The 25,811-nt window shown below is 43.0% G+C and overlaps 1 protein-coding gene across 2 annotated transcripts in view; it reads right to left on the minus strand.

Annotated features, from left to right (window-relative positions):
- Positions 1-25,811, minus strand: part of bchs (WD repeat and FYVE domain containing 3 bchs) — a 187,937-nt gene that overhangs the window by 18,237 nt on the left and 143,889 nt on the right. For both annotated transcript variants that reach the window (XM_077649982.1, XM_077649983.1), the window contains exons 55-64: positions 25,682-25,799; positions 25,459-25,565; positions 22,408-22,561; positions 22,204-22,295; positions 20,148-20,360; positions 15,316-15,466; positions 13,797-14,044; positions 11,756-11,983; positions 7,935-8,126; positions 4,052-4,343 (exon numbers count right to left, since the gene is read on the minus strand). In XM_077649982.1, coding sequence (XP_077506108.1) covers positions 4,052-4,343; positions 7,935-8,126; positions 11,756-11,983; positions 13,797-14,044; positions 15,316-15,466; positions 20,148-20,360; positions 22,204-22,295; positions 22,408-22,561; positions 25,459-25,565; positions 25,682-25,799 — 1,795 coding nt within the window. The remainder of the gene's footprint in view (positions 1-4,051; positions 4,344-7,934; positions 8,127-11,755; positions 11,984-13,796; positions 14,045-15,315; positions 15,467-20,147; positions 20,361-22,203; positions 22,296-22,407; positions 22,562-25,458; positions 25,566-25,681; positions 25,800-25,811) is intronic.

The raw sequence follows: 25,811 nt of genomic DNA on the forward strand, positions 1-25,811 counted from the left end.
ATTTGGTGGCTACCAGAATGTGCACCCACCGGTAAAAATGCATCCCCCACCTACAAACCTACGTTTTGGACAGTACAGTTCCTACATAAACTTGAAATGTGCATTCAGACAAGCAGCTTTATATTGTGTTGTCCAGGTCTCTATACACCAAACGATTGGAGGTCTTTGGGCATATGTACTGCCATGCAGTACATAGTAAGCCTTCTCCATATTGTAGAAGATGGAGAGAGTGCTGCCTGTGTACAAAAGCATTCCTGATATACAACTTAAATGCCACGAGTTGGCCAGCTCCTGGCTGCAACACTGCCTGGCACCGATTGAAGATGCCACTGGATTCTAGATAGTATAGTGAAACTGCAAGTTATCATTTTTTATAAACCACTGAATGACAGCTTTGAAAGGCAACTAGCCTACAGCTGGTTGCTGGAAATGCCCCATTTTTCCCGTGTTTCAATAATGAACTATAATGACTGCCACTTACAAGGCTTTACAAAAGCTGCCTGCAATCCTTACCTTCCCAAAAGAGTATAGAATCACTTCAAGAGTACCTTAATGAAGGTTTTAAATTGTACTGCATGTTATTCTGCTTTCTATAGCTGGCCAACTCATGGCATTTGAGTTGTGTGTCAGGAATGCTTCTGTACACGGGTAGCACTGTCTCCATCTTCTTCAGTATGGAGATGGCTTACTATACTGCATGGCGGTACATATGCCCAAGGACCTCCAATCACTTGTTGTGTGTGGAGACCTGGTCAACACCATATAAAGCTGCCTGCAATCCATACCTTCCCAAAAGAGTATAGAATCACTTCAAGAGCATCTTTATGAAAGTGTTTAATTGCAACTAGGACTGTACGCAAAATCTTGTCCAAGAGAATCGACCTGCTTGATGCTGGAGAGTTTCTCCGTTGGTGCTGACCAGAGTGAGAGCACTTGCACTTGATCTTTGGGTGCTTGTAATCAGTCAGAAACTTTGTGGGAACCAGTGCATGAATTTATTGACGAGATAAACATTGTCCAATTTCCCTCCTGTATACATACTGGACACGTTTTGGCCGCTTAAAATTTAGAAGATTCCTTTATTGGATATCTGTAAAACAATGGCCAGCCTTGTTATATTCCAAGTGTGCAGGTTTACTGGTTTATAGAGTTTAACGTTCCAAAGTGACTCGGACTATGAGGGACGCCGTACTGGAAGGCTCCAAATAATTTTGACCACCAGGGGTTCTTTAACGTGCACTGACATCGCAGAGTACGCGGGTCTCTAGTGTTTTGCCTCCATCAACATGCAACCGCTGCAGCCGGGATCGAACCCACGTCTTTCAGGTCAGCGGCACCATAATCACTGAGCAGATCCGCAGCAGCTGCAGCTTTACACTGCTCATCCTAGCACCACCGTCTTTCATTACTGAGTTTGGTTGGCTGATAGAAGCAGAAAGAAGTGCTGAGAGTTCTTTAAACTTTTTCCAGTCGGTCTGCTGCTCCTTAAACCGTGCACAGTGTTTGCTCATTTCATGTAAACAGTCGATCCCAGATATATTGAACTCGAAGGGGATCGTGAAATTGTTCCAATATATTGATGAGTCAATATATACTGAATAAGCTTATCTGTAACCTAGAAGCAATACTACACTACACCCACACTACTGATGTACTTCTTGCTGTGATGAGCCACCCGCCAGCATACTGGCAGCATGCAGCTCGCTAGGCGTCACTAGGCCTAGCCCGCTTCGTATCGAAGCCGCAGTGGACGGTAATTTGCAACTAGCACCCCTACCATAGGTCTAATCCTGATACCAGTATACTGTGAACAGAATAATCACTCAGTAAAATTAGGGTACAGTTGGTTTCCACAACGCCTTCGAGAGTGAAGTGAGCAAAGTGCCAGGCTTTGGTCAGTTACCGTATTCACACGATTGCAAGTCGGCTTATTTTTTTTTATTTGAAAATCCGAAGTGGTGGGGGGGTTGACTTACTATCGAAACCAAAGCACAGCACCATAAATAAAGGCAAGACTAAAAAGATATCAGGGATGCTACAGCGTGGTTGCAATTTTGTTCGCTCTATGGACCTACCCAGTAACAGTCGGCTATTCTGCTTGCTTTTCGGAAGCATTTTTCTTTTTTACTTTCAACTGCAGATTCGGCGCTCAAGGGAGTGTCGATAGTTGATGGAAGGGTCGCTGTTCCAATCGCGGTGGCACCGCCACTCGGAATGGCAGCACTTCCGGGGAGTATCGGTACCTGATGGAAGAGCCGACGCCGCTCATGCATAGCATGCATAGTTTTTCTTTGGCTCTGTTTGACGCATTTGACGACTGCCAGCCACGTTTTACCAGCTTTTAATGTAGTGCTTCATCAACCGTCATTTGTGCTCCGGGTCCGGTAAGCGTCCGGCGCTCATTCACGGCTACATTCAAGATGGCTGTTATTCTTCATGCTGAAGAAACGAACAACTGCGCGCCAGGCCGCAAGTTCGACGTCTCAGAGTGGGTGATACAGGTGTGGCAGCTGCAGCGAGGCAAAATTTTCAGCTGTTCCACGCGATGGTGTGGTGCGGCTGTTTGCGAAGTGCGGGATTTCGCAGGATGACGATGTGCTGCGGTTGTTTGCGAAGTGGGAGATTTCGCTGGACGATGACGTTAGAATGACGTGCTGTGACCCCCGCAGCAGTGAGGGTGACGGCAGTGCTAGTGAAGACGAATAGTCCAGTGACTAATATATTTTAATGCGAGAGCATTAAGGAGTTCATGAAGTGGAAAAGCCAGCGCTGCCATAGTTGACGACACACCCTCCCAGCACCCCCCCCGGCACCCCCCGCCCTAACCGCGCTACGCGGCCGATGGCGTCTGGTGATAAGCGGTGGTGGCCTTATGACGTAACCACATTCTACTCTTAAAGACGGAGCTTAAGCGTCCTCTCAAGTTTTTTGTTTTGGAATGTAGCCATGTGTAGGCGCCCCACCCCCCTCCCTTTTTTTTCCTGACATGCGATATGGGGGGTGGACTTACATTCGAGCCGACTTAAAATCATGTAAATATGGTAGGTTGTCTTCACCCCCTGACAAGCTGTGCACCAATTGCTGTCTTTTGCGAATGACATAGGCGTCACATGCAAAATGAAATAAGCACAAGAGATTGAAGGCTACTCTCAAGCACACCCCCTGTTTACACTGGTTATAGCTGGCTTGCTGCAAGCCAGGTGGTGCTGGGTGCACCTGCTGCTGATGAGTTGTAACAAACAAATGAATTTGTAACGAATACAGTCCACATTGATTAATGTATAGTTCATTTCAAATGCTGCATCTTTTGATAGAATATCTTTCTGTACTTTCCTGCCGCCGCGGTGGCTCAGTGGTTATGGCGCTCGGCTGCGAACCCGAAAGACGCGGATTTGATCACAACCAAGGCGGTTGAATTTCGATGCAGGCAAAATTCTAGAGGCTCGTGTACTGTGAGATGTCAGTGCACGCTAAAGAACCCCAGGTGATCGAAATTTCCGGAGCCCTTCACTACGCAGTCCCTCAAAGCCTGAGTCACTTTGGGATGTTAAAAACCCCCCCACCATAAACTAATCTTTCTGTACACTCCCTCTAAAATTTGCATTTGAATGTTCCCTAAGCATGAGGATAGCAGGAGCAGCTCTAGATCCTGACTGAAAACTTCGATCTAGCTTCAGAAACTGGCTTGGTGTCAAGCAGGATTGGGCTTGATCAGGATTAAAACTGGGCACATAACACCGCTAGATCTGCATTGAGTTTGGTCTTGGTCAAATCGATCAGGCTCAATAGCGCCTGCATGGAACAGGCTTTAAAAAGACCGTCAGGTGAAATTCTGCTGCTGCTCACAAGCTTGCACAAAAGAAAATTAAAGAAGCCATTTCACCAATTTGCGCATGCCTGCACTTTGGGCATGGGCTTGTTGGCCCAGGAACTTCGAAGACAAGTGGCAAACAGTTGGTGATCATGATAACGATGGGCAAGAATGGATGCATCTGGGACAAAAGGGAGCCTCCAACAAAAGGCACTGTAAACCAATGCATCCAAAACTTACCATCGTCCTCTGACAGTGAGCTGTCTGAGCCACACTTGATAAGCACAGAGGCTGAGGTGTGCTGTGTTCGAAAGCTGTCCACGTCATCCGTGTCAACTGCACTGAGCTTGCGAACTATCCTTTCAGCCATTGTTTCCTGCTGTGGGGCTGGCTGTGTGGGTGGTGGTGAGGAAGACTTTTCAGGGGTCGTAACGATGCAGGGCTCCTCAACAACCGCTGGTGTGACGGCTGTGCTGCTGGGGTTTGGCTTCTTGCCTTCTATAGGAATTTGCACATAGTCAGCAGACCACATCTGTAAAGTGGGCATAGGCGTATTAGGCTCTGAAGATTTTGAAAACATTATTCTCAACGTGAAGGTTTTGTCACTTTTTCATGGCAAATACCAGGACCCTTCTTCAGAGCAGAACTCATGAACAGTGTAACTAAAGGCAAGAAAAAGGAAACAAATACAGGATATGAAGGCCTGGCTAAAACAGATGTAATACAAAAACCGTTATATGCTACTGACAACTTGAACTGCAATTATTGTTCTCTGATTATAAAAACCTCAGGCAGTACTAAACATTTATGAAAGTAAGAAAGAATATTTCAGTGCACACTTTAAGTCCAATATGCAACAAAATTTGGTTCACATACAACTTCCCAAGATGTCATGAACAAGCACCTGCAAATATGGTGACTGAATTACTGTAGCATAAATTAAGTAGCCATGTCCTAAACATTTTGGAATAAAAATAACAGCATGTCAAACTACCTTGGACACAGAACTGAAGCTGGTGACATGCTAACAATGTGAGCACCTGCTACCAGCTCACTCCAGCTGACCTATGGGCACAGCTCATTCAGTAACCAAGGTGAGGCAATTTTCCAAAATGAGGCCCACTTCTCCAAAATGACATTCTCCATAACAAGCTGCCATCAGTCACTAACTAATGCTGAATAGTTGTTAATGCAGTTATTTGCATTTCCTATTTTTCCCATGCCAAACATGCGCCACGAATTTGTGCCATCATCCGTAGCTTTTGCCTCAGAACAATCTTCAATACGCAAGAAGTCATGCGGTCAAAGCATGCTCATGTTGCTCTTGTCAAGCACAGAAACTCAAGATGATAGCAGTAGTAGCTGAAAAAAACCGCTAAGTGCTAATGTTAGCATGTCGCCATAGTCACAGAAGAGTGCATCTAAAATACTAATGTGAACTACAATAGACTCCTGTTAAGACGAACTCGGTTAAGATGATTTCTCAGTTGTGAGACCAGTTAGTTGGTTTCCCACAGGATGCAATGCAAAAAAATCCACTTCAGAATTGCTCCATGTGTGCGTCAATTAAGACGAACTATTGCAACAACTGCGAACCACAGCTGATAAGTTGGGGGCCCTTACACAGGGGTGGCTCTTATATGAGTATATATGGGATGCTATAAAAGTAAAAAGGTCTTTAGGGCCCCTGGGGGAGACAGCACCAACAGCTGAAAAGAAATTAACCAACTGCAATAGGAAATGCAGAAACACCTTAGAGTGAAAGCTGCCACCTGGTTTCTCAATTTAACAGATTCTAATGCCAATTTTATAAAAATAGGGGAGCGTGTGGATTATACAGTATAGACTGTACAACAATACGGCAGCCTATTCATGCTTCCTTGAACTCACTGCTTAGCAAGTGTTTGTTAAAATGACTGAGCTGCAACAAGAGTGCTGTGCCGTAGCTGTGGCCTCAGGAAGTGGTGGGTTCAACTACCACCTCCCACTGCTGGAAGGACACCCACCGGTTTCCTCAAATGGGCACAAGCCCTCCCCCTGCCTGATGCTCAGCTTCCCAGGGTTGGATGGCTTGGGACAGAAGCCTGAGCCTTCAAATCCCACCACTGTGTGAGCCCGGAACAGGCACTTCTTCGAAAAAAAAAGGGCCACAAGTGGGCTGTACCACACGAGGCGGATATAAGTTGTTTGACAGCGGACTGGATCACTGTCCCTTCAATGCAACGGTTTGGTCCAGGACCCTTTTCCCAAGCATTTCACACCAGAAAAGCCGAGCATCAGGCAGGGGGAAACCTAGTACCGATTAAAAATCTGGTAGGTACCCGGCGGCGTGGGAATCGAATCCAACACCTCCAGAATGCAAGGCGGATGCTCTACCACCAGGCCATCACTTCAGCTATGCATTTGTGCAGGCATACCCTATAAGTAAAGGCTGCACCCGTGTACGGGCCGCACCCTGTTTTCCCCACAGGAAATATTTTTTTAAAAAAAGTACCGCACCCAAACTTTCCAAGCCTTCGAAAAGCGCGTGCACAAGATTTTCCAGGTGCCACCCATGGATGGCGCCCTAGGCCGCGGGTCATCATCATCGTCGTCGTCGTCGTTTTCCTCTGCCGCGAGGGACGCGAGATCCAGCTATCCATATCGGCATGAATAGACACCTTTAGCATACCGTGTAGCATGTTACCATTACCGTTACCGGAGTACCGGGAGCCTGCCCACCGCCGGTGAGCACGCGCTGATTGGTCCCGATGCTGCAGGTGCGTGCATAGCTGCCGGGTACCTGGCACCATCAGGTGCCATCAAGGCGATTTGTGCATGCGGATTAGCTGCGCGCGGGCTCCCGGTACTCCAGTACTGGTAATGGTAACATGTTACACGGTATGCTAAAGGTTTCTAGTATCACCAGCTCCAGCTTTTGTAGCTGTCAAGGGCATGGGAGTTGTGGAAGCATGGTAGTTCACTGTAGTTGTGGCTTTTGTGTGCTGCTGATGAGCGTTGCAGTTTTAGCATGATGGGCAAGCACCTTAATACCTACATGGCTGGGAGTTCGCTCTCGAACATGGCAAGCGTGCGGCGGGCAGGAAATTTGATGTGGCCCAGAAGTGCGTCTGACGATGGTGCAACCAAACGGATGCACTGAGGAACATAAGCTGCAAAAAGCGCTCTTTCCGAGGCAAGCCGTGAAAGAGCAGCTCTGCTATGTGATGGAAATGTGGAACGGTGACTGCGCGACTTCTTGTGGGATGAGCATGCACCAGAGCACAGCACCAGCTCGGAGTCTGAAGACTCCGTGAGTGATGACTGAACGTACAATAAATGCCGCTCACCCCCCGATTGGTCTGTTTTTACTTTAAATTTTTTTTTTTTTCCCACATCCTGCACATGGGCTGCAATCTGAAAATTTGCCCTCGAATCTGGAAAAAAAATGTGCAGCCCTTAGATGCGTTTATTTGGCTTCTGCACTTGGCTGCAGTTTTTCTGATGCTGCTTAGACAGCTTGCACATTCAAGTGCATTTGTTAATTCGGAGTAACATATTTGCATCTATACTAGCCAGGACAGAAATACAATGCACAATTTGTGAATACGTGGCAGCAGGAAATGTTGCTAACTTGGCTGATGCAGCAAAATTGCTGACTGCCACCGTGTCAGTTGTCAACTGGCTCATTCAGATGGAACTGGCAATCTCAGTTGAACTGAACTACTGCTGAGAGCTTAAAAGCAGTTGACGTTTCCATGTAATTCATCCAAATATTGCTCAAGTCAACTCCTGTTGAAAGTGTCCTGCTGCTTTATTTAACTAGAGCAGTGTTTGGCAGGAAAGGACACATTCAGTTACTGAAATAGGTGGGATAGCATTCCTTCAAATGAGTGATAGCCTGAAACAAGCCGATTTGTTTATTCCTTTAACATTGTTCTCGACAACATTTGCCCCTATTTTTAATGCCCAAGTTATCAAGTTGCTGGCTTGATATTGAACTATTCCACTTTTTTTTTTTTTAAATCAATGATAACGATTGACCTCTTGATTGTGAACACAATTTGTACAGAACTTTTAAGTGGATGTATTTATGACGAACCCTCTGTATCAAAAGGAAAATTGCCAACATAAAAAGACATACCCTGACAACACCATCACTGGAGCCTGTCATGATGACGTTTTGGTTGTCCCATTCATTTAGCTGTGAAAAGCACACACAAAGTATTTGCTGCAGGCGGTCGCTACGGCCAGTGGCAGTGTTCACGCTGGCCACCTCTTGGCCATTGATGGTCCACAGAGTAATATGAGTGCCAGCACACGTTGCCAAGTCCCCCTGAAAATGACAACACAGATAGAAATTAAAACTTACACCTGCACATGCACATATGCACACACACACACACAAAAAAAGCAGAGTTGGAGAGCTGTAGTTCATGACTTCAGTACAACTAAAATAAAAACTGGAAACTGCTTACACATGACATATGACTGATCTGAACTTCACCGATTATAATGTCATTCTAAATGTGATAAGCACCACTAAAGCATGTTAGCCTACCTTTATGAGTGCTCAGTCTTAAAGGTTCTTTGAGATCATCGACATCAAAATAGTATCCTACTTTCTTGCATATAACTCGCACCAAAAATAGAAAAAATGCGACTAAAATGTAGAGCTGTGTGTTTTATGTGGATTTTGAGAGGAGAGGGGAGGGGGCAGATTCTCAGCAACGCGCTGCACCCCATATAGCATAAGTCCTAAAAAATGCCAATCATCATCGACGCATGTAATGCCGATGAATGGCCAACAAAGGGCTATACGATACATTGATAGCTGACAAACTTTACAACCTTGCGCCAATTGGACGTGCCTCTAAACGTTAAACATTGCAGTATTTTGCCAATGAATTATTGATATGTAGAAGGAAGTGGCAGTTAATATTGTGGACAAAAGCAAAAAGCATCTGTATCTGCGCAATGAGCCTAAATGGACCATAAAATGACCATTTTGACAGCGGCAACGAAATCTCTCAAGACTGCAGGGATAACAAAAATTTCTAGAGGCGAAATCAGCACCTCAGTGAGCTTCTTGAAATAAACTTCATTAAACAACAAAATGATCACTGTTTGCACAGTGATAAAAGTACCTAGTCATACTTCCTTAAAGTAAGTGCATGGGTTATATGAAAGAATATTTTTTTTTTCTGTCGGGGACGTCGAAATTAGGGGTGCAGTTTTATGCTGGGGTTTTATTTGTGCAAAATTACAGTATGTGAGGAAGGATTGTCAGTTATTCTCCCCATGAAGGTTAGTTTGCATGAAAACAAAGAGCTGGCCAATGTCAACATGGTCACAGTGACAATAATTGCCCGACATACGGTAAATACACTTAAGACACATGTCAAAAAGTCCTCGAAGCTTCCTTTTTTTTTTTACATATCATTTTTTACAATATTTACTATGCCAATAAATTACTGACAATAATAAATACTGATAAGCATCAGTACAGCCGATGCACTATCTTTGATGAAAGTAACAAGGTAACACAGTTTTTTTCTTCGCCGTGTAGCAGAGCATTTATGGCACCCCCTGACATTGACAATAATTTCCCGACATACGGTAAAGACACGCTGTAAACCCATGTTAAAAAGTCCTCGAAGCTTCCTTTTCTTTTCCATATCATTTTTTAAAATATTGGGCCGTTGCGGTGGCTCAGTGGCTATGATGCTCGGCTGCTGACTCGAAAGATGCAAGTTCGATCCTGGTCGCGGCGGTCGAATTTTGATGGAGGCGCAATTCTAGAGGCCCGTGTACTGTGCGATGTCAGTGCACGTTAAAGAACCCTAGGTGGTCGAAATTTCCGGAGAACTTCGCTACGGCACCCCTCACAGCCTGAGTTGCTTTGGGACGTTAAACCTCCATAAAAAATAAACCATTTTTTACATTTACTGTGCCAATAAATTACTGACAAGCAACAGTACAGCCGATGCACAGCCTTAGTCAAAAGTAACCAGGTAACATAGTTTGCTTCTTAGCTGTGTAGCGGAGCATTCGTGGCACCCTCTGAGCTCCAAATCTGTGTAAGGTAAGGAGAACCCTTGCCCTCACCTTTAGAGACCTTTTGGTATTTAAGGGTGCCGTAAGGGCTCCACTATATAGCTGAGAAGATAACTCCGTTTCTGGCTACCTTTGGCAAAGGTGATACCAGGAGTTTTCAGTGTTTTTACAAAATAAATGTAAAAATTTCCAAGTGAAACAAGAAATCATGCAAGAAATCGCGGATCATGCAAAGCAATGCCTGTCATTTTTCATGCCTGCGCAACATTTCCTAGCAAAGACTGGTTCTTGAAGAGTCCTTTATTTAGACTTGGCTGTTCATTAATCACGCACCCCATGAATATCACTGCATATATATTAACTGCCTGTTGTAACTGCAACACACCACTTCATGTGAAAGGCTCACATGGAGATAGCGCCATACAATTATAATAACATTATTATATTTTAATGTTCTAAGAATTGAACTATGCCTACATATCCCCTTCATTTTCTCACAGCACCTTCCAGCAATTGCGAGGAAAATACCAAATGGCACAGAAAAATGCTCTAAAAATTTAGGGCCAATCAATTGGATTGATGCGGAGGAAATGTGATAGCATTTTTCACCCACCAATCTATTCCAACTCCAATTACATTCAAATTCTACTCCACTCTCGGTTCGATACCAAATATGATTCTATTCGATTCTGATCGCGCCAGTCTCAGTCATTTTCATATGAGCTGAGTCATTCTTAGTCCAGTATCTTCCTTCTCTCCCCTACAAGTGGAGAGAGAAAGGAGAGGGAAAGGGGAAGGACGGTTGGCAGGTGGCGGCTGTGGGCCACCAGCCAGGTGTGACGACAGTGGTCGTCGAGGTTTTCAATCCAATGAGGCTTCTTTGCTATCGAACAAAATAGAATAAAAATTTGTCAAATCGGCAGAAAATGCAGCATGGTGGTTCCCGTGATGCAGGATGCACTAAAAACATGCTAGAAATGCGGAAGCCATGACTACAAACGTGAGCAGTGCGACCCACACATTGCCGACCCTGCAGTCGCCAGTTGTGCAGTGTGTACCGTGAGCACTGAGCAGTGGCGCGAGGCCATGAATGAATACTGTCAGCTGTAAATAATTTTTGCAAACACATTTCTTGTGGTTCAGCACACAAATTTTGTTCGTTTTAGTGTGCTAGCAGTTAAAGTAGCCATTCCCCACATTTAGCCATTGTGTGTTTGTCTGTTTGTCTGAAACCGGTTTCGTGGCAGGCTGCTCACCTGCCCACTGGGTGGTGGGCAAGCTGCCCAGGTATGTACACATATATACCTATCAACCTGCCCACTGTATCAGGTGGCAGCTCATTTAATCATGAGAGACTGCTCAGGAAGAGCAACCTGGGTCGTAACCCAACCCCAGAAACCCAAGTCCCACCGATGACAGCACCTGCCATAGAAGGGCAGTGGTGCATCGCTTGACTGCTGCACCACTGCGCCAGGAGTGGTAGGAAGACTCTCAGGTGTCTATGAATGGAGAGAATGAACAATTCCCCGTATATGGACATTAACCCATCATCACTATCCGAATAACTTACATCCATGAACACTGGATCTGAACACCGGAACCAAAGGGAGAACCGAACTGCTAGCGCACCTAATTCGCATCTGGTCTAACTACGCAAATCGGCAATAATTTTTTAATATGAATTTCAGGTGATAAGAATATTTTTTGCAGTCCCATGAGAGTGGTATCAGCAAAATTCTACTATATTGTTATTCTGGCACAGTATTACAAAAACTAGTGCACATCATATAGTGCTGTGCGGCAGTGAATATACAACCCACAGATGACAATTTAAAAACCGTTTGCCTTGGCGACTTCTAGAACCGCCAACTGTCTGAGAATCTTGGACTGAAGTGAGCCAAGTCTTACCGTGAGGTCATTGATAGCAACAGCAGCTATTGGGGCAGTGTGTCCTCGCAGCTGGCGCACAAAGACGAGCCGGCTCAGGTCCCACAGTATGCAGGAGTAGTCTCGAGAGCCACTCACGATGAGGTTGTAAGGACGTGATGCTGCCAAGCATGTCACTGCCTCTGTGTGGCCATGCAAGTTTTGCTTCAATGTCAATTTCTTCTTGTCAAACTGCCACACAGTCACTACCTGAAAAGTAGCATTAAAGTTAAGAACAGGCGGTGGAGTCAAGAACAGACATGAGACATGCTTTTTTACCATATCCCAAACCCAACATCCCAAGTCAAGGAAAAAAAAAAACAGAAAACGCTACTTAGTACTGTGCATGTCACAGGCTAATGAGAGCAAGAAATAATCTACCCCTTTTTATGTACTAACAAAATGTGCATTTTAGTAAACTAGACATTTTACTTGTCAGTTAGACATGACTGAATAATCCACACTAATGTGAAATGGCTGTAATGGTATGATGGGAGCTTAGAATTGAAGCAAATGTCACAACCTTGGGCTGGCTTACAAGATTTTTGGAACTCTGCGATATAAAACAACTGCAAGATCACATAACAACAGCATGAGGCTAAGTTATGCTACTGTCAAATGAACAGTTTGAACTACCACCAAGTCACTGGCAGTTGACTTCAATAGTAGCTGGGCACTACTACATGGCAGTGTAATGGCAGCTGCGTTCAACTAAGATTAGTTTCCCCAGCTGAATGGGTCAACTGACAAGATGGAAGTAGGCGACTCTGTTGCATCAGCTGACTAGGCAATATTTCTCACTGCCAATTGTTCTTTAACTGCATAAAATATTGTGGGCCCGGCTAAAGTAAACATTAATTCAGAACCTTCATGAAAAAAAAAATGTGCACAAATATCTGAACCCATAAAGCGGCCCCAGAGGATCTGCAACAAAGTGCCCAAGTTACACAAGTATTTCCTGGGCTGCCTTGGCCAAGCACGGTTTCCATTTACGGCATACAAGAGCAAAACTCATGCAGAAATTTAAACTTAGTAAAATAAGGTATGAAATAATAGTTTAGAAATGAAAACAACGAAATACAGGCACATTTTTATTCAGTAATGGGCTTAAGGGGGGAAGCTGGTCTTAGAAAAAAATTTTTTTTATGTAACTTTTTGTGGAGAGATTTAACGAAATTTTGGTGCAGAGAACTTGCTAGAATGTATGCCATCCGCTTGTCTTGACAACAAGCTATGCAATAAGGGTAAAATTATTACCCCGCCTAACACAGAAGTTGAGTTACAGGGTTTTGAACTCAGTACTTCACAAATGGGAAGAAAAATTTGTCTTCCTGTTTCTGAAGTGACAACTTCAAAATTCTATAACTCAACTTCTATGATAGGCAGGATGATAATTTTAGCTTTATTGCATAGATTAATGTCAAGAGAAACCAATGGCATACATTCTAGCAAGTTCCTTGCAGCAGGATTTGTTGAAAGCTCTCCACAAAAAGTTAGATAACATATTGCATACGTGCTCAAGAAATTCTTGCACATGAAATTAAATTCCATATTTGGAATCAGCACGCAAAAATACATGTTCCCCGAAGATTTCATAATTGTGACTTAATTAATAAAAATTTTTTTCTAAGGCCCTCTTCCCCCCTTAACAGAGCTAGACTACGAGAGTGAAAAACTGAATAGATTCTGTGAAATGTACCATGCAAACATGGCTGACTGACATTTAATTCAAAACTAGTTAGAAAGCTGAACTGTAATTCACTTAAACCAAACCTTCCCATGTAACAAGGGCATTATGCCAGCCGTAGTTCCGCTGTCCTGGAGAATAAGGGGGCGTACACTGATGTTGCCGAACTGGCAACCAGAACTTATAAAAACCTATATGTCCTTTATATGGGTGAAACCAACACAGCACAACAAATTTCTGTGAAGGAATGACTGACACCCAGTAGGCACAATGACGCCACATGGGTTCTTGAGAACACAGCACTTTCCATAGCCTCAGTAGACCCTGCTGGCTTACCGAACTTGTGCCTGCAGTGATGATGATTTTGCTGTCTGGACAGGCACAGCACAGAATCTCTCCTGAAGGAACATCTTCCCACACAAAGTTGCAACGCTCACTTTCATAGGGACCCATGCGAATGCTGTAGTCGGCAAATCCCCAGGCAACATATCTGTTGTACAGTGGTCCGATGAGCCCCTTGTTTTGCTCCACAGCCAAGACTGTCTTCTCATGCTGTATTATCTGACCAACAGGACCTTTTAGTTCTGAAAAAAGAAAAACAGCCCCACTGGTTGAGGCTGTATGTATGCAAGTAGGACCGCACTTTTTTTCATTAGTATTCTGGCGGGGCACGGCCTTTTCCCAAAAGCGGCATTTTTCAATTCAGTTTTCAAGCTATGTTCTGGGGAAACTATATTATTGTCTCTTATAGTCTGACACGCTTGCTATCTGGTGCCTACACAAGTGCGGCCCTTGCCAGTATACATACGGTAGTTAAGCTTCTGTTTGACAATTAAAGGGCATCAAGCAGAAGTGAATGAAGTGGCACGTCCGAAAAAAATTTGCCCATCCACCTAAGTGCAGGTCTCGACAACAGGCGCCATGCCATCAGGTGGTACAGGCAAGTACTTGGTACATACTTGAGTTGTGCAGAAATCTCACGGTGACTACACTGCTGGTACTAATGGGCCAGAATGAAATGGCAAAAGTATAGCGTGTGGTTTCTGGTACATGCAGTGCAAACTGGTGACAGGCCATCTCAAGCGCCCGATCATCTCTTAGTAAGTCAGTGCTTCCGCCTGGTGGCAAAGGGCTACTAGCATTGTACATGTGCCATTCCTATCCCATTTTGTGAATGTGTGAATGACCCCCACTGCTGCAAAGCTACCAACACATTCGTGAATGGGCCTGCAGCTTCCTTCACTGGTGGCTTGACAGCGTACAGTGCAGTGTGACATGTGCAACCAGTTCAACGGTGTCTCAATAATTTAAGGTTCATGTGACATCCTTTGCTCTAGTCATGGTGCCTCGGCAACTCAGGCACGTACAAACGTGCACACACAAAGAAGTAACAAAATAAATCTAGCCTGCACTCTCAAGGATGTTTCATGATTACGAACACTGCTGCTGCAATAGAGTACACTCAAACATGCACTAGACAAATGCATAGGCTGAAATTGCAGCAGTGCAGACCTGACCTTGTGACCTGGCGGCACTGAGTCTGATTACGTACTGATTCATCAAAGTGCTGATTAAGCAAAAAAATGCCAATACACATCGGACATTGGCTAGAATTCTAATGCTCACAGTGAGTCAAACGAGCTAGTTTATAATTTTAAGCAGACGGAAACTTCTCTTTTGCCAGAATCCATGTCATCAGCTATAGTTTTCAAGTTTTCTTAGGGCAGTGCATTGTTATTTCAATCATTTTATTGCTTTTGGTGCAATGTGGCATGGGAATTGGTATGAGTATAAAAAATGATGCAATTAACAGAGCTGTCCCAGATTTTATGGGGTCACCTACAGTGGTACTGACCTTTTAGTGGGTGCAAGGATGGCTTGAGGTTGTCCAGGTTGTGAAAAAATAACTTGTCATGGCAATAGCTCAAGCCAGGCATTATGGGTCCTGGGTCCACCACACTGGTTCTGTTGGTAAGCTTCTTGCATGGATGAGGCTTCTTGAAAAGCTGTTGTGAAATTAAATGGTCCATAAAAAGGGAAAAACATTAGTACTCGCAAGGCATTCATACAACAGGTAACAAATGGAATACTCATAAGTTGCAGAACAAGTTTTTTGGTGACAGCAAGTATTAACAGGTACTCTTCAAAGGTGATAAGATAACTAGGACCCAGTGTACACAACTAAGTGGTAAATACTCAGCCATTAGTGAAAATTCTAACATACCGAAACAGAGGTAGAGAAAAAAATCAATAATAATAATAAAAAAACACCCGTGAAGTGGTGCACCTGGTTCAGGCATTTCTGAGTTGGCAGAAATGTGTACGTGGTAACTACAATGGTAATAAGGCAATTTATACACAGGGCCCTCATTTACCAAGTAAAACTAGCTATGTTGCAACAAGAGCAATTTAATGAAAATTGGGTAAAACCTGGTTTCTACGTGAAAACTACCTGAGTGAAATGTAGTTTGCTGCTGCAAGTAGCTGACATGAAACACCACGTGAAAACCATCTCCTGCCCTAAACGAATTTAAGAAGGGCCTTCAGGGTTAATTGTTTGTGATCTGATTCTTGGTACACTTAGTTTACCCACTCTTATTAACTGCCACACATGGTAAAGCTTCCCTTCCAAATGTCGTCCAATAGCACTCACTAAAATTTAGAAGCTGGATGATTCGCTTTTCTGAAGTTGCTGTGCATTGCAAATGACAGATGCAATGCTGCATGTTTTTGTAGTGCATGCAGAGGCCCATTAAGTATAGAATGGGCATAGAAATGTTTGAAATGTAGATACTGACAGCAGAAAAGAAAAGGTATTGGAGAAACAGGAAAAACATGGGGGGGGGTGAGATGGTATGTGAGTTGGTAAAGATTTTCTTAGTGTGACCTAGCTTTTACAGCTTGTTTGTAGAGTCAAAATATTTAATTTCGCACAACAAATAAGTGCCCAAGGTTACAAACAAATTATAGAACAGTTTAAATAAAAAAAAAAGCCAGGCACCTAACCCGGGGAATAATGGCCTAAAATTAAGGCTCCCAGATTGTTCTACTCTCCTTCGAGATGGAGAAGTGTGCATCCCCACCACTATGTGAAAGCACTCACTCCAAGTCTTACGAGGGCCCAGCCCAACTTGACCACATAATAACATGGGGTGTTGTTCCGAGAAGTATAATTCTGAGAGGTATAAGAGCCCAAGAATGAAGAGCCCTATTTGTATACTATAGCTAAAGAAGTTGGTACCATCTGGAGACAGCTGGTAGACATTCAGGTTTTTCCAACTAATACCCGTGCCACACAGGCAATGCCATTAAGTGCTTACTGCATTAAGTTTGAATGGCATTCCCGCGATGCCACACGTATAAATTTAATGGCATAAGCCTTACTGCCATTTGCGACCTACCGAGTTCGCCACAACTCATTTGCCTCAGCAATGTGTACTCCCGTAATGATTCCATATACACAAAAAACATGCAACTTTGTTAATAACAACTTCCTAACCAGTAGCAAGTGGTTAATTCAAACCTTTCTGTCGGATGAGGCATCTCTACTGCATTTTTGACGTGAAGGATGCCATTTTTGTCAGCACTTCTGACAGATACTCTCGGCTTGTGTGCTGACACACGAGTTTATGGCTACTTTTTCGACTTAGAAAGCAAGAAAAGCGTATTTTCTGCAAAATAATATTTATACTACATTCCCAAGATATTGTGCTCGTAACCACTGTTTTATTCAGGTGAAATTTTTGACTGCCGTGCAAGCGTTGTCATGGTGACTTTCGTATAATGACATTAAATGTGGACGTGTAGCACCAACTCCAAAAATAATTAAGATTTAAGACCTTAAGACAAACTTAAGACCTTAAGCATTTACCATTTCTTGCACGTGTATGGCACAGGTATGTGTGTTTTGTGAATCACGCTTATTCTGAAAGAGGCACCTATCACATAGGTTTGCAGTCATATACACAAGTGTAAATACATTTCATTTGCTGATTTCTTTCCTTCTGTGTAGTGTTCTGACGGGAAGCTTCTTCTGGAGAAACCTAGTTTTTTTTTTAAGCCCCTTCATGTTTTACTTTGTAAAAATTAGGGAATAAATGAAATGGCCAATAGATCATGACAACAAATTAAGAGTAAGCAACATATTGATGTGCTCACATTCTAAAATGAATGGCAAAGATAACAGAAAACATGGCAGCATAGTCTTTTTTTATTTGGGCAGTGTTTACTCTGCGAAAGAAGAATACACTTCTCAAAGGTAAAGTTGATGTAGTTTATACAGCTAAGAAAAATAAATTATCACTAGGAGTAGATAAGGCAACATTGGGCGCGTCTAGCATCATCATGGTTTTGTTTCGATAAAGCTTAGCTGGAAGTGGTCACCAGTTATGCTTTCTGTACATGCTGTTTTGAGGCACTCATGCACCCGAAATTATTGGCATCTGATAAAAAGTACAGTAATATAGAATGCATTAAGAAAAACTTGATTTGGTCAAAGATGCTATGTATCACAGAAGTTGACAACTTTATCACCTTGTGAAGGTAAGATCATTATGCTCATAAGAACATATGAAAAAAAAAAATGAATGAAGCAGAGACGGTGAACACAAGTTACTGTCCTGTTATGTCAAAGTGTGTCTTTTTATATTTGCATGACATACCTCAATTTCAAATATTTATCATGGAACTCTATCAACAAAATTAAACCAACAACGCAGCCTCGTATGTTTTTAAATGAAAAACAACAAACACACAGTAACAAGCATGGCTGACGTTACTCTAGACTATGCTGTAAATTTACTAGAATCCTAAAAAACAATTGCAAATTCAATAGATATGTTGATTCGTGATGTATGCAATGAACTCCTCAAATTAAATACCTTACAGCACACCAAAAAATATCTACTCCTTTTCATCAACAAATCGCTGCAAATCGCAGCTGTTCTGAAAATATCATACATAACTCGCAACGATGTATAAGACACACCTGTTCATTCAGCAAGCACTATAAGAATGCGTGCATCCCTTCATCAAAAAGTATGATGAAAATACATGCTTGTGGCAGATGTCGTGCACAAACGATTCTCAAGCTCTGGCCAGTATTCTTTCTTTTTGCGGGGTGCCTTTTTTGTTGGCTTTATCAACAGGAGCACTCTTGCAGCTTTGCAGCAGTACCACGTAATTTTTCATTCACGTTGAACTGTATGTCTGCTGCCCAGTACCCATTCTCCAGGAAATATGCACTGGCACACAACACAAATTTTACATAGTAGCTCCTTTGACTCGTAGGTGGCATCGTGTTGAGCAAGAGCTAGACACAACGAATGCATAGCCAAACTGATGCGACACCGAAACTGAAACTTTTGAGACTATGGCTGATCCGGCTGGCCTGGATGTGGCAATCAGTCTGATTGTCGCGAAATTATGTGATTCTACCTATAATATCAAATCTTAAAAATAAATAATTTTGTTTTTCTTTTACACATCAATTTTCTTTTCAAACATAGTTACTTGGAAAAGCAAAAGAAAGATAGCGCACGGTGGCACACCATTTTTTGCCATATATAAGTCACACCGTTGTATAAAATGCACTGATGAAAAATTTAGAAAAAAAGAAACAACTTATACAACGGAAAATATGGTAGTTAGCTTTGAAAACACATGCATACGCAACTGTGCCCAATAATATGTGACAAATATAATGGTTTGGTTTATGGTTTATGGGGATTTAACGTCCCAAAGCGACTAAGGCTAATGCGACAAACATAATGTCACACAGTTTTTCCCTTCCTCAAAATAGCCCCAATTTTTATTTCATTCAGGTGCAATAGGAGCAGCGTGTTCATGCTTAAAAAAAAGGTTCCCAAACTAAACAATGATGCACTAATCAATGATGGCACAAGTAGCATATGGCGGGGATATGCTGTCATCTATTGCTCCCATGCAATAATAGTTGTCCGGAGTAAGCACTTATTTTTAGCAGATGCAGGTGTTCAAAAACATACGAAGCCGCCGCGGTGGCTCGGTGGTTATGGCACTCGGCTGCTGACCCGAAAGACGCGGGTTCGGTCCCGGCCACGACGGTAGAATTTCGATGAAGGCGAAATTCTAGAGGCCCGTGTGCTGTGCGATGTCAGTGCACGTTAAAGAACCCCAGGTGGTCGAAATTTCTAGAGCCCTTCACTACGGCGTCCCTCATAGCCTCAGTTGCTTTGGGATGTTAAATCCCCATAAACCAAACCAAACAAAAAACATACTGGTAATCCGCAGAATAGCATGTTTCTAATAAAGACATAAGTGGGCATACCTGCCAGTTCATAATGGTTAATATAAGGTTAATTATTAGCTACCTTAATTGGGCTAGTTGGTTACTGGATCCAGACATTTTAAGTAGTGAAAAATAGAGTAACTACATCAAGACATACCCATTTTTCATTTCATTTCGCCCTGTTTTCTCATTCTGACCAAACACGTTTAAAGGCTACCTTTGAGTTGTTTACCATGTACTTCTTGGGGGAGCAAAGGGCAACCGGTTTCTCATTATGTGAAATTGTCTCCAGTTAGAACAAGACTATCAGTGACAGGTGCACGTTTTAAGCACTGCGTTTGTTGAAAGAATTTAAGAAGATAAATCTCCCATTTTTCTATTACTAATGCTTTCAAGAACAAAGGGCATGTTCTTCTCACCTGTTTAGGAATCTGCCCAAAGTTGTTGATGAAACCAATGGTAGCATTTTTCTTCAGTGGGTCATCAATGCTGTATATGTCGACATTGCCCTCATAGAAGAGGTGGTGGAAGACGTTGACAGCCTCTATGGCTGGCTGGCCCTGCTGCTTGTAGCCAAAGATGAGGTCAATCCACTCATGCAGGTGGGCACTTACATAGTCACTCTCCAAGGCCTGCAAAAGCCACATAGACAGAACCACATGTGCTAAAAAAACTGAGGCAAATCTGACAGGATCTATTTTCACACTTTCTCTACTTAAAAAATAAAAAGAAAAACCATTGTCACTACAAAACCCAATAGCATCTAACTTGGCTTTCTAAACACTGAGTGGCACGCTCTCCCACAGTACAGCCATATTTTATTTTTATGTGTACTGTGGCCGGCGTGCTCTGTAGAGGTGTGATGTGAAATGTAATGGCATTCAATGAGGATACACATCTTTGCAATGGATACATGGGGGACCAGTTGCATTTACATTAGAGCTTCCTAGCATAGTCAGACATCTTACTGCCTTCATGAACTGCCACTCTGTTTGCTTCACTTAGCGTGAGCAAGACTTGTGGCTAGTGCAATTTTTGTTGCCAGCATATACATCGCTGTCCTGTCACCTTTTCAGTGCAGACAGACTAGGCCAGGAGTGGAATACATTCATGGGCTGCTCATTTGAGAGCACTGTTATTATGGCGTGTGAGAAGTTGGTCACGTTAGTTTTCCCTAGTTAATGGGTCTTTCAAATGTGAAAAAAAAAAGTAAACCATTACATCTACAGCGAGATAAAAATTGCTAAATTAGACATTTTATAGGATGCTTTGCGACATTCTAGTTAAAAGTTTCATCCGAAGTCCAAACTTGAGACGAAACTTAACAAATCAGCCAATGCAAAAAGTACGAAGTGCTCAAATATGTGTCCAACAATATGTTTTCAGTTGAGCCTGGTTGATTGGTTTATGGGTTTAACGTCCCAAAGCGACTCAGGCTATGAGGGACGTCGTAGTGAAGGGCTCCGGAAATTTCGACCACCTGGGGTTCTTTAACGTGCACTGACATCGCACAGTGCACAGGCCTCTAGAATTTCGCCTCCATCAAAATTTGACTGCCGCGGCCGGGATCGAACCCGCGTCTTTCGGGCCAGCAGACGAGTGCCATAACCATTCAGCCACCGCAGTGGCTAGAGTTGAGCCCTCATACAGTGTACTGGTATATTTTTCAACCATGGCTCAAGTTCTGAGAGAGACATGGTATACTTTGTACCTATACGAGTAAACCACTCTTATACTCCGTGGCATTTGAGCAGTTTACAGGCCAATGAGTTCTCCTGTGACTATTTTAGAGAGTCTTAGTGAGTATTGGCATGACTATGGTGATTAACTGATTAGAGCGGAAAATATCGGCCTACAAGATTGCTTCTTGCCCTGTAACGTCCACGATCTCATATTTACATATTTTTACAAAGTTTTCCTTGTAAATTAAAAGCACCAAAAACTACACACACACAGACGAGAGGAGAGAATGGGACGCTTTTAAATTACAATGATAAATTACCAACTAGCCCAACAAGAAGTTCTCTAAAGTAGTTTTCCTTGTATGTTATCTGCTCTGTCCTGATAATTTCCAACAAATTACGCAGCCATCCAGTGTTCTGTTCCTGTGTGTGTTCATTTTCAAGCTTGGTGATTCATGACCTTGGTTCAAGTGATTAATTTCCATGGGCAACAATGAATTTGCTGCTGCACAAACATTACATGCACATTCATTTCTGCTCTACACTTGCTAAATAAAGAACGCTAGGCTGGTGATGTGAAATAGAAGGAACGGAATAGAGAGTGAAAATACTGTTATGTGAAAAGACATATACTAGTACATGGTTATTATGTTACAATAAAATAGATGACCACACTCTGCAACTTTTGTCCACACAGCACTCTATCTAATTCTGGTTTTCTGACAAGCTATACGCTTCTCACAAAAAGGCTGTTGCACATAATCAGTTCACATCAGCCTGCATTGCCACATACCATTCGGTGCACTCGTATGAACTCCCGAGGATCTCCCTTTGCCCATGGTGGAAGCACAATGTTGTCAAGTTGAACACCGTTCTGCTTGCAGCCTGCAAAATACAGAAAACAACCATAGCATAATGTGGATGCTGTAGAAAGACAAAGGTGCAATGACTCAAGAGCGTGCAATGCAATCCAAGAAAAGACGTAAATTTTACGCACCAAGGTCAAACCGATTGCTGTTTAAAAGGAACTCGGGCAAATAGAAGAACTCGGGTATGAGCTCTTTGACATCAGCCATGTTGTGTTTTGAGGCAGAAAGCCAGGCATCCTTCACGCTGTGAAACATGCGGTCTGCCAGGTCAAAGTGGCCTCCCTAAGAAAAACAGAGGCATACATGTCCTCAGCAAGCATAGTCAAGCAAGTAAGAAGCTAATGGCATGTCTGTGAACAGTGAAAAATGTGGCTTAATAGTAAAAATTATGAGTCTTCAGTTTATCGTTTAAAGTGAACCTGAGCAAACATAACACTACTAAGGCCAGTAAGTCGAATAGTAAAGTATTCGATATTCAATTAAATCTGAATGTTTGGTATTCAAAATTTCAAAGTATTTGTCTCGAGCGAATAATGTTTCCGGAACTCTCTCTTTGTAATTTGAAGACAGAGTTCCAGAAACATTATTCAAATTCAAGAGGTGTCACTTGCAAAAATCTTAGGTCTGTTAATAGACGGAAAGGCAACAACGCAGAAGTGATTAGGCAATAGCAGGCAACAACTGAGCAAGTGGTGAGAATGATTAGTAGGGTATCAAGCTATAAACATGGACTTAAAGAAAAAGAAACCATAAAGTTAATACAGGCTTTTATTGTGAGCTGGATAGCTTACACAGCACCTTACCTGAAATGGAAGAAAAGTGAGCCGAACGAGCTGGATGTCAATACGCAAAGTATATAAAAGAGCACTTGGTGTCCCGGTCAATGCAAGAACAGAAAGATTACTACACATGGGCATTCATAATACTGTAGATGAAATTACCGAAAGCCATTCGATATCACTAAGGATACGGCTGCCAGGAGGCAGGACAGGAAGGGAAGTACTCGACAGACTAGGGCTCCCACGCATTTGGTCTACAGAGGACAGAGAGGACTTGGGAGATCAGCTTAGGAGCAAGATCAAAGTGCAGCCCATTCCAAGAAATATGCACCGCAAATATCATAAGAAAAGAAGGAAGGCTAGGGCAAATGCCATCAGGAGAACATGGGGCGTGATGGAAGAGGCAATTTACATGGACGCGGCAGGACTGCTCAACGGGATATCAACGACAGCATGCACGGATGCGCGGGCATCAATTCAATGCCTGAGAATCGCCCAGGCTGAGGAAGCGGCGATAGTTTTGGCAATGGTTTCCACGACGGTCTCGTGTGTAACTACGGACTCCCAGACTGCATGTTGTAACTATAAGGGGGGTCCGAGGGGCCTGCCTCTGCCTGCCTGCCTGCCTGGCCCCCCCCCCCCCTTTTCTGAAATCGTGCTCCTTGTTGTTGGGCATGGGCCCTGCCTGCCCCCCACCCCGCCCCGGGCTTCGCCACATACAACTGCCTCGGGCCCCTCCCGAACAAAATTTCTGGCTATGTGCCTGGTAACTATACAAGAGGAAAGATTGGTAAACACGCAAGCAGAACGCTCAGAACTAAAGAAGATACAGACTTTAAATCCACAGTCATACGGACTCCAGGACACTTGAGGATGCTAGAAACGAAGGCGCTCACATCGCTGCTCACGCGCTATTATTCAACATTTGAGATCAACCAGGAAAGTATACGCCGAACCGCACAAAAACCTAAACAGGGAGCAAGGGGTCATTTTAAGGAAATTGCTATTGAATACTTATATAAATCCTGTCAAATTCAGGTATTTTCCAAATTCATACGATCCACACTGCGTCTTTTGTGGTGAAGTGGCTGACTTGTACCATATGGTATGGGCATGCCGCAAAAACCCAGCTATACCAAGAATCAATAACCCAACAACTGAGGACTGGGAGGCGGCGCTGTCCAGCTCTTACATTCGGAAGACCAGATTTTGCTGATGAACAGAGTGGTGGCAAAAGCCAATGGGCTCCTGGAATGAGGGCCCACCCAAACATTTTATGCATTAAACATTTTTCTCTCTCTCTGCCTCCCTCTTTGTGTGGTTTTGGTACAGAGTGTGTCCTAGTAAGTGTTCGTGGAGTCATCACTTAAAAGCATGTAACGGCTTTGTGTGTTCGAAAAATACACGATTTTGAAAATGCCTATTATGCTGTTCAACCTTTTTGAATGCCATAAGTATTCGAAATTACTCGAAGAGAATTACTATTTGCTTCGAACAAAAAAAAACACTATTCGCACATGTTTACAAATAAGACTTGTTGTATACAAGAGGAAGAAGAAGATGATGAAGAAGAAAAAGAAGAACAACAATAATAATAACAATAAATAACGAAACATGCAGTTTGCATTTGGTCAAGAAAAAACAAAGCATGAGCTGCCTTGGAGAGTGCCTCAGTATGCTCCAGCCACAGAAGTGTGCAGTTCGGAAGCACTAAACAGCTGCACAAAATCGAACTAATTTGCCCTTCCTTAAATATTTCAATCACTGAAAAATATGGGCAAAGCAGGGTATAACTATTACTTTGAACTATAGTTTGATACCTTACATTTAAAAGTCCTAAAAACACATACTATGTACCACCTCCTGCAAAAGCCTGTGACTGAAATGAGTGCGAGGCCAGACAGTAATACGCCAATCGCTGGAGCTCATTAATGTCGAGCTGAAGGATGGCAAGAAGAAATTTCACTCTTGCTCTCAAGCAAGTGTCAATTAATGCAGTTCCCTTTGCAGCAAGCACTCCAGCCCTAGCCTTAGGCACAGAACTTTTGCAGAAGATAGCAACCCTATTTATTAAGCCACACATGCTGATCGTGTAGTATCAAGCTTCATTCTTTTAATGCATTAATTACAACACTGCCATGGATTGTTTAGTACTTTCTTTAGTTGAATTCTTTCACTGCATAAACATATCTCAAAATGTTGCCAATGAATTTGTTGATGCTTTAATACTGCTACAGTTATCATTACAATGGCCTAAAATATTTTCTTCACTGCATGTTTCGTAGCACCATTACTTTTTCTTCATGTCAAACATGCACCAGTGTCCTACATGCATGTTTTGGCGACTACGAGCACTTTCGTTAGCTGGGGAAACTCAACATGTGCAGCAGTATTTGTTACCTGTAGTCTCAAAAAATGCTGTGTGAAAGGTTCCATTCGAACCAGGTAGGAGGCCACAATCATTGCAGATGAGTAGAAGGTACCATAATGATAGGGAGGTGTTTCTCCTGTGAGGAAAAATGAACGAAAAATTTGTACACAGATTCAGGTCACCTTTTTGGAAAATTATGTCAACCATAAATTTATGGCAAAAGATTAAACGGAGACTAAAGTAAGAACCAACCATGTGGATCATCCCATTCCCGGTAACGCTTTTTGAACTGATCAAGGCGATCACTTGTTTGAGCACCCATTGGTTTACTGAAGTCACGGAAAGTTGCTGAATCATTCAGATCTAGTTCCTACAAAGGCAC

This window comes from Amblyomma americanum, chromosome 1, assembly GCF_052857255.1.
Source record: "Amblyomma americanum isolate KBUSLIRL-KWMA chromosome 1, ASM5285725v1, whole genome shotgun sequence".
Classification (NCBI taxonomy): domain Eukaryota; kingdom Metazoa; phylum Arthropoda; class Arachnida; order Ixodida; family Ixodidae; genus Amblyomma; species Amblyomma americanum.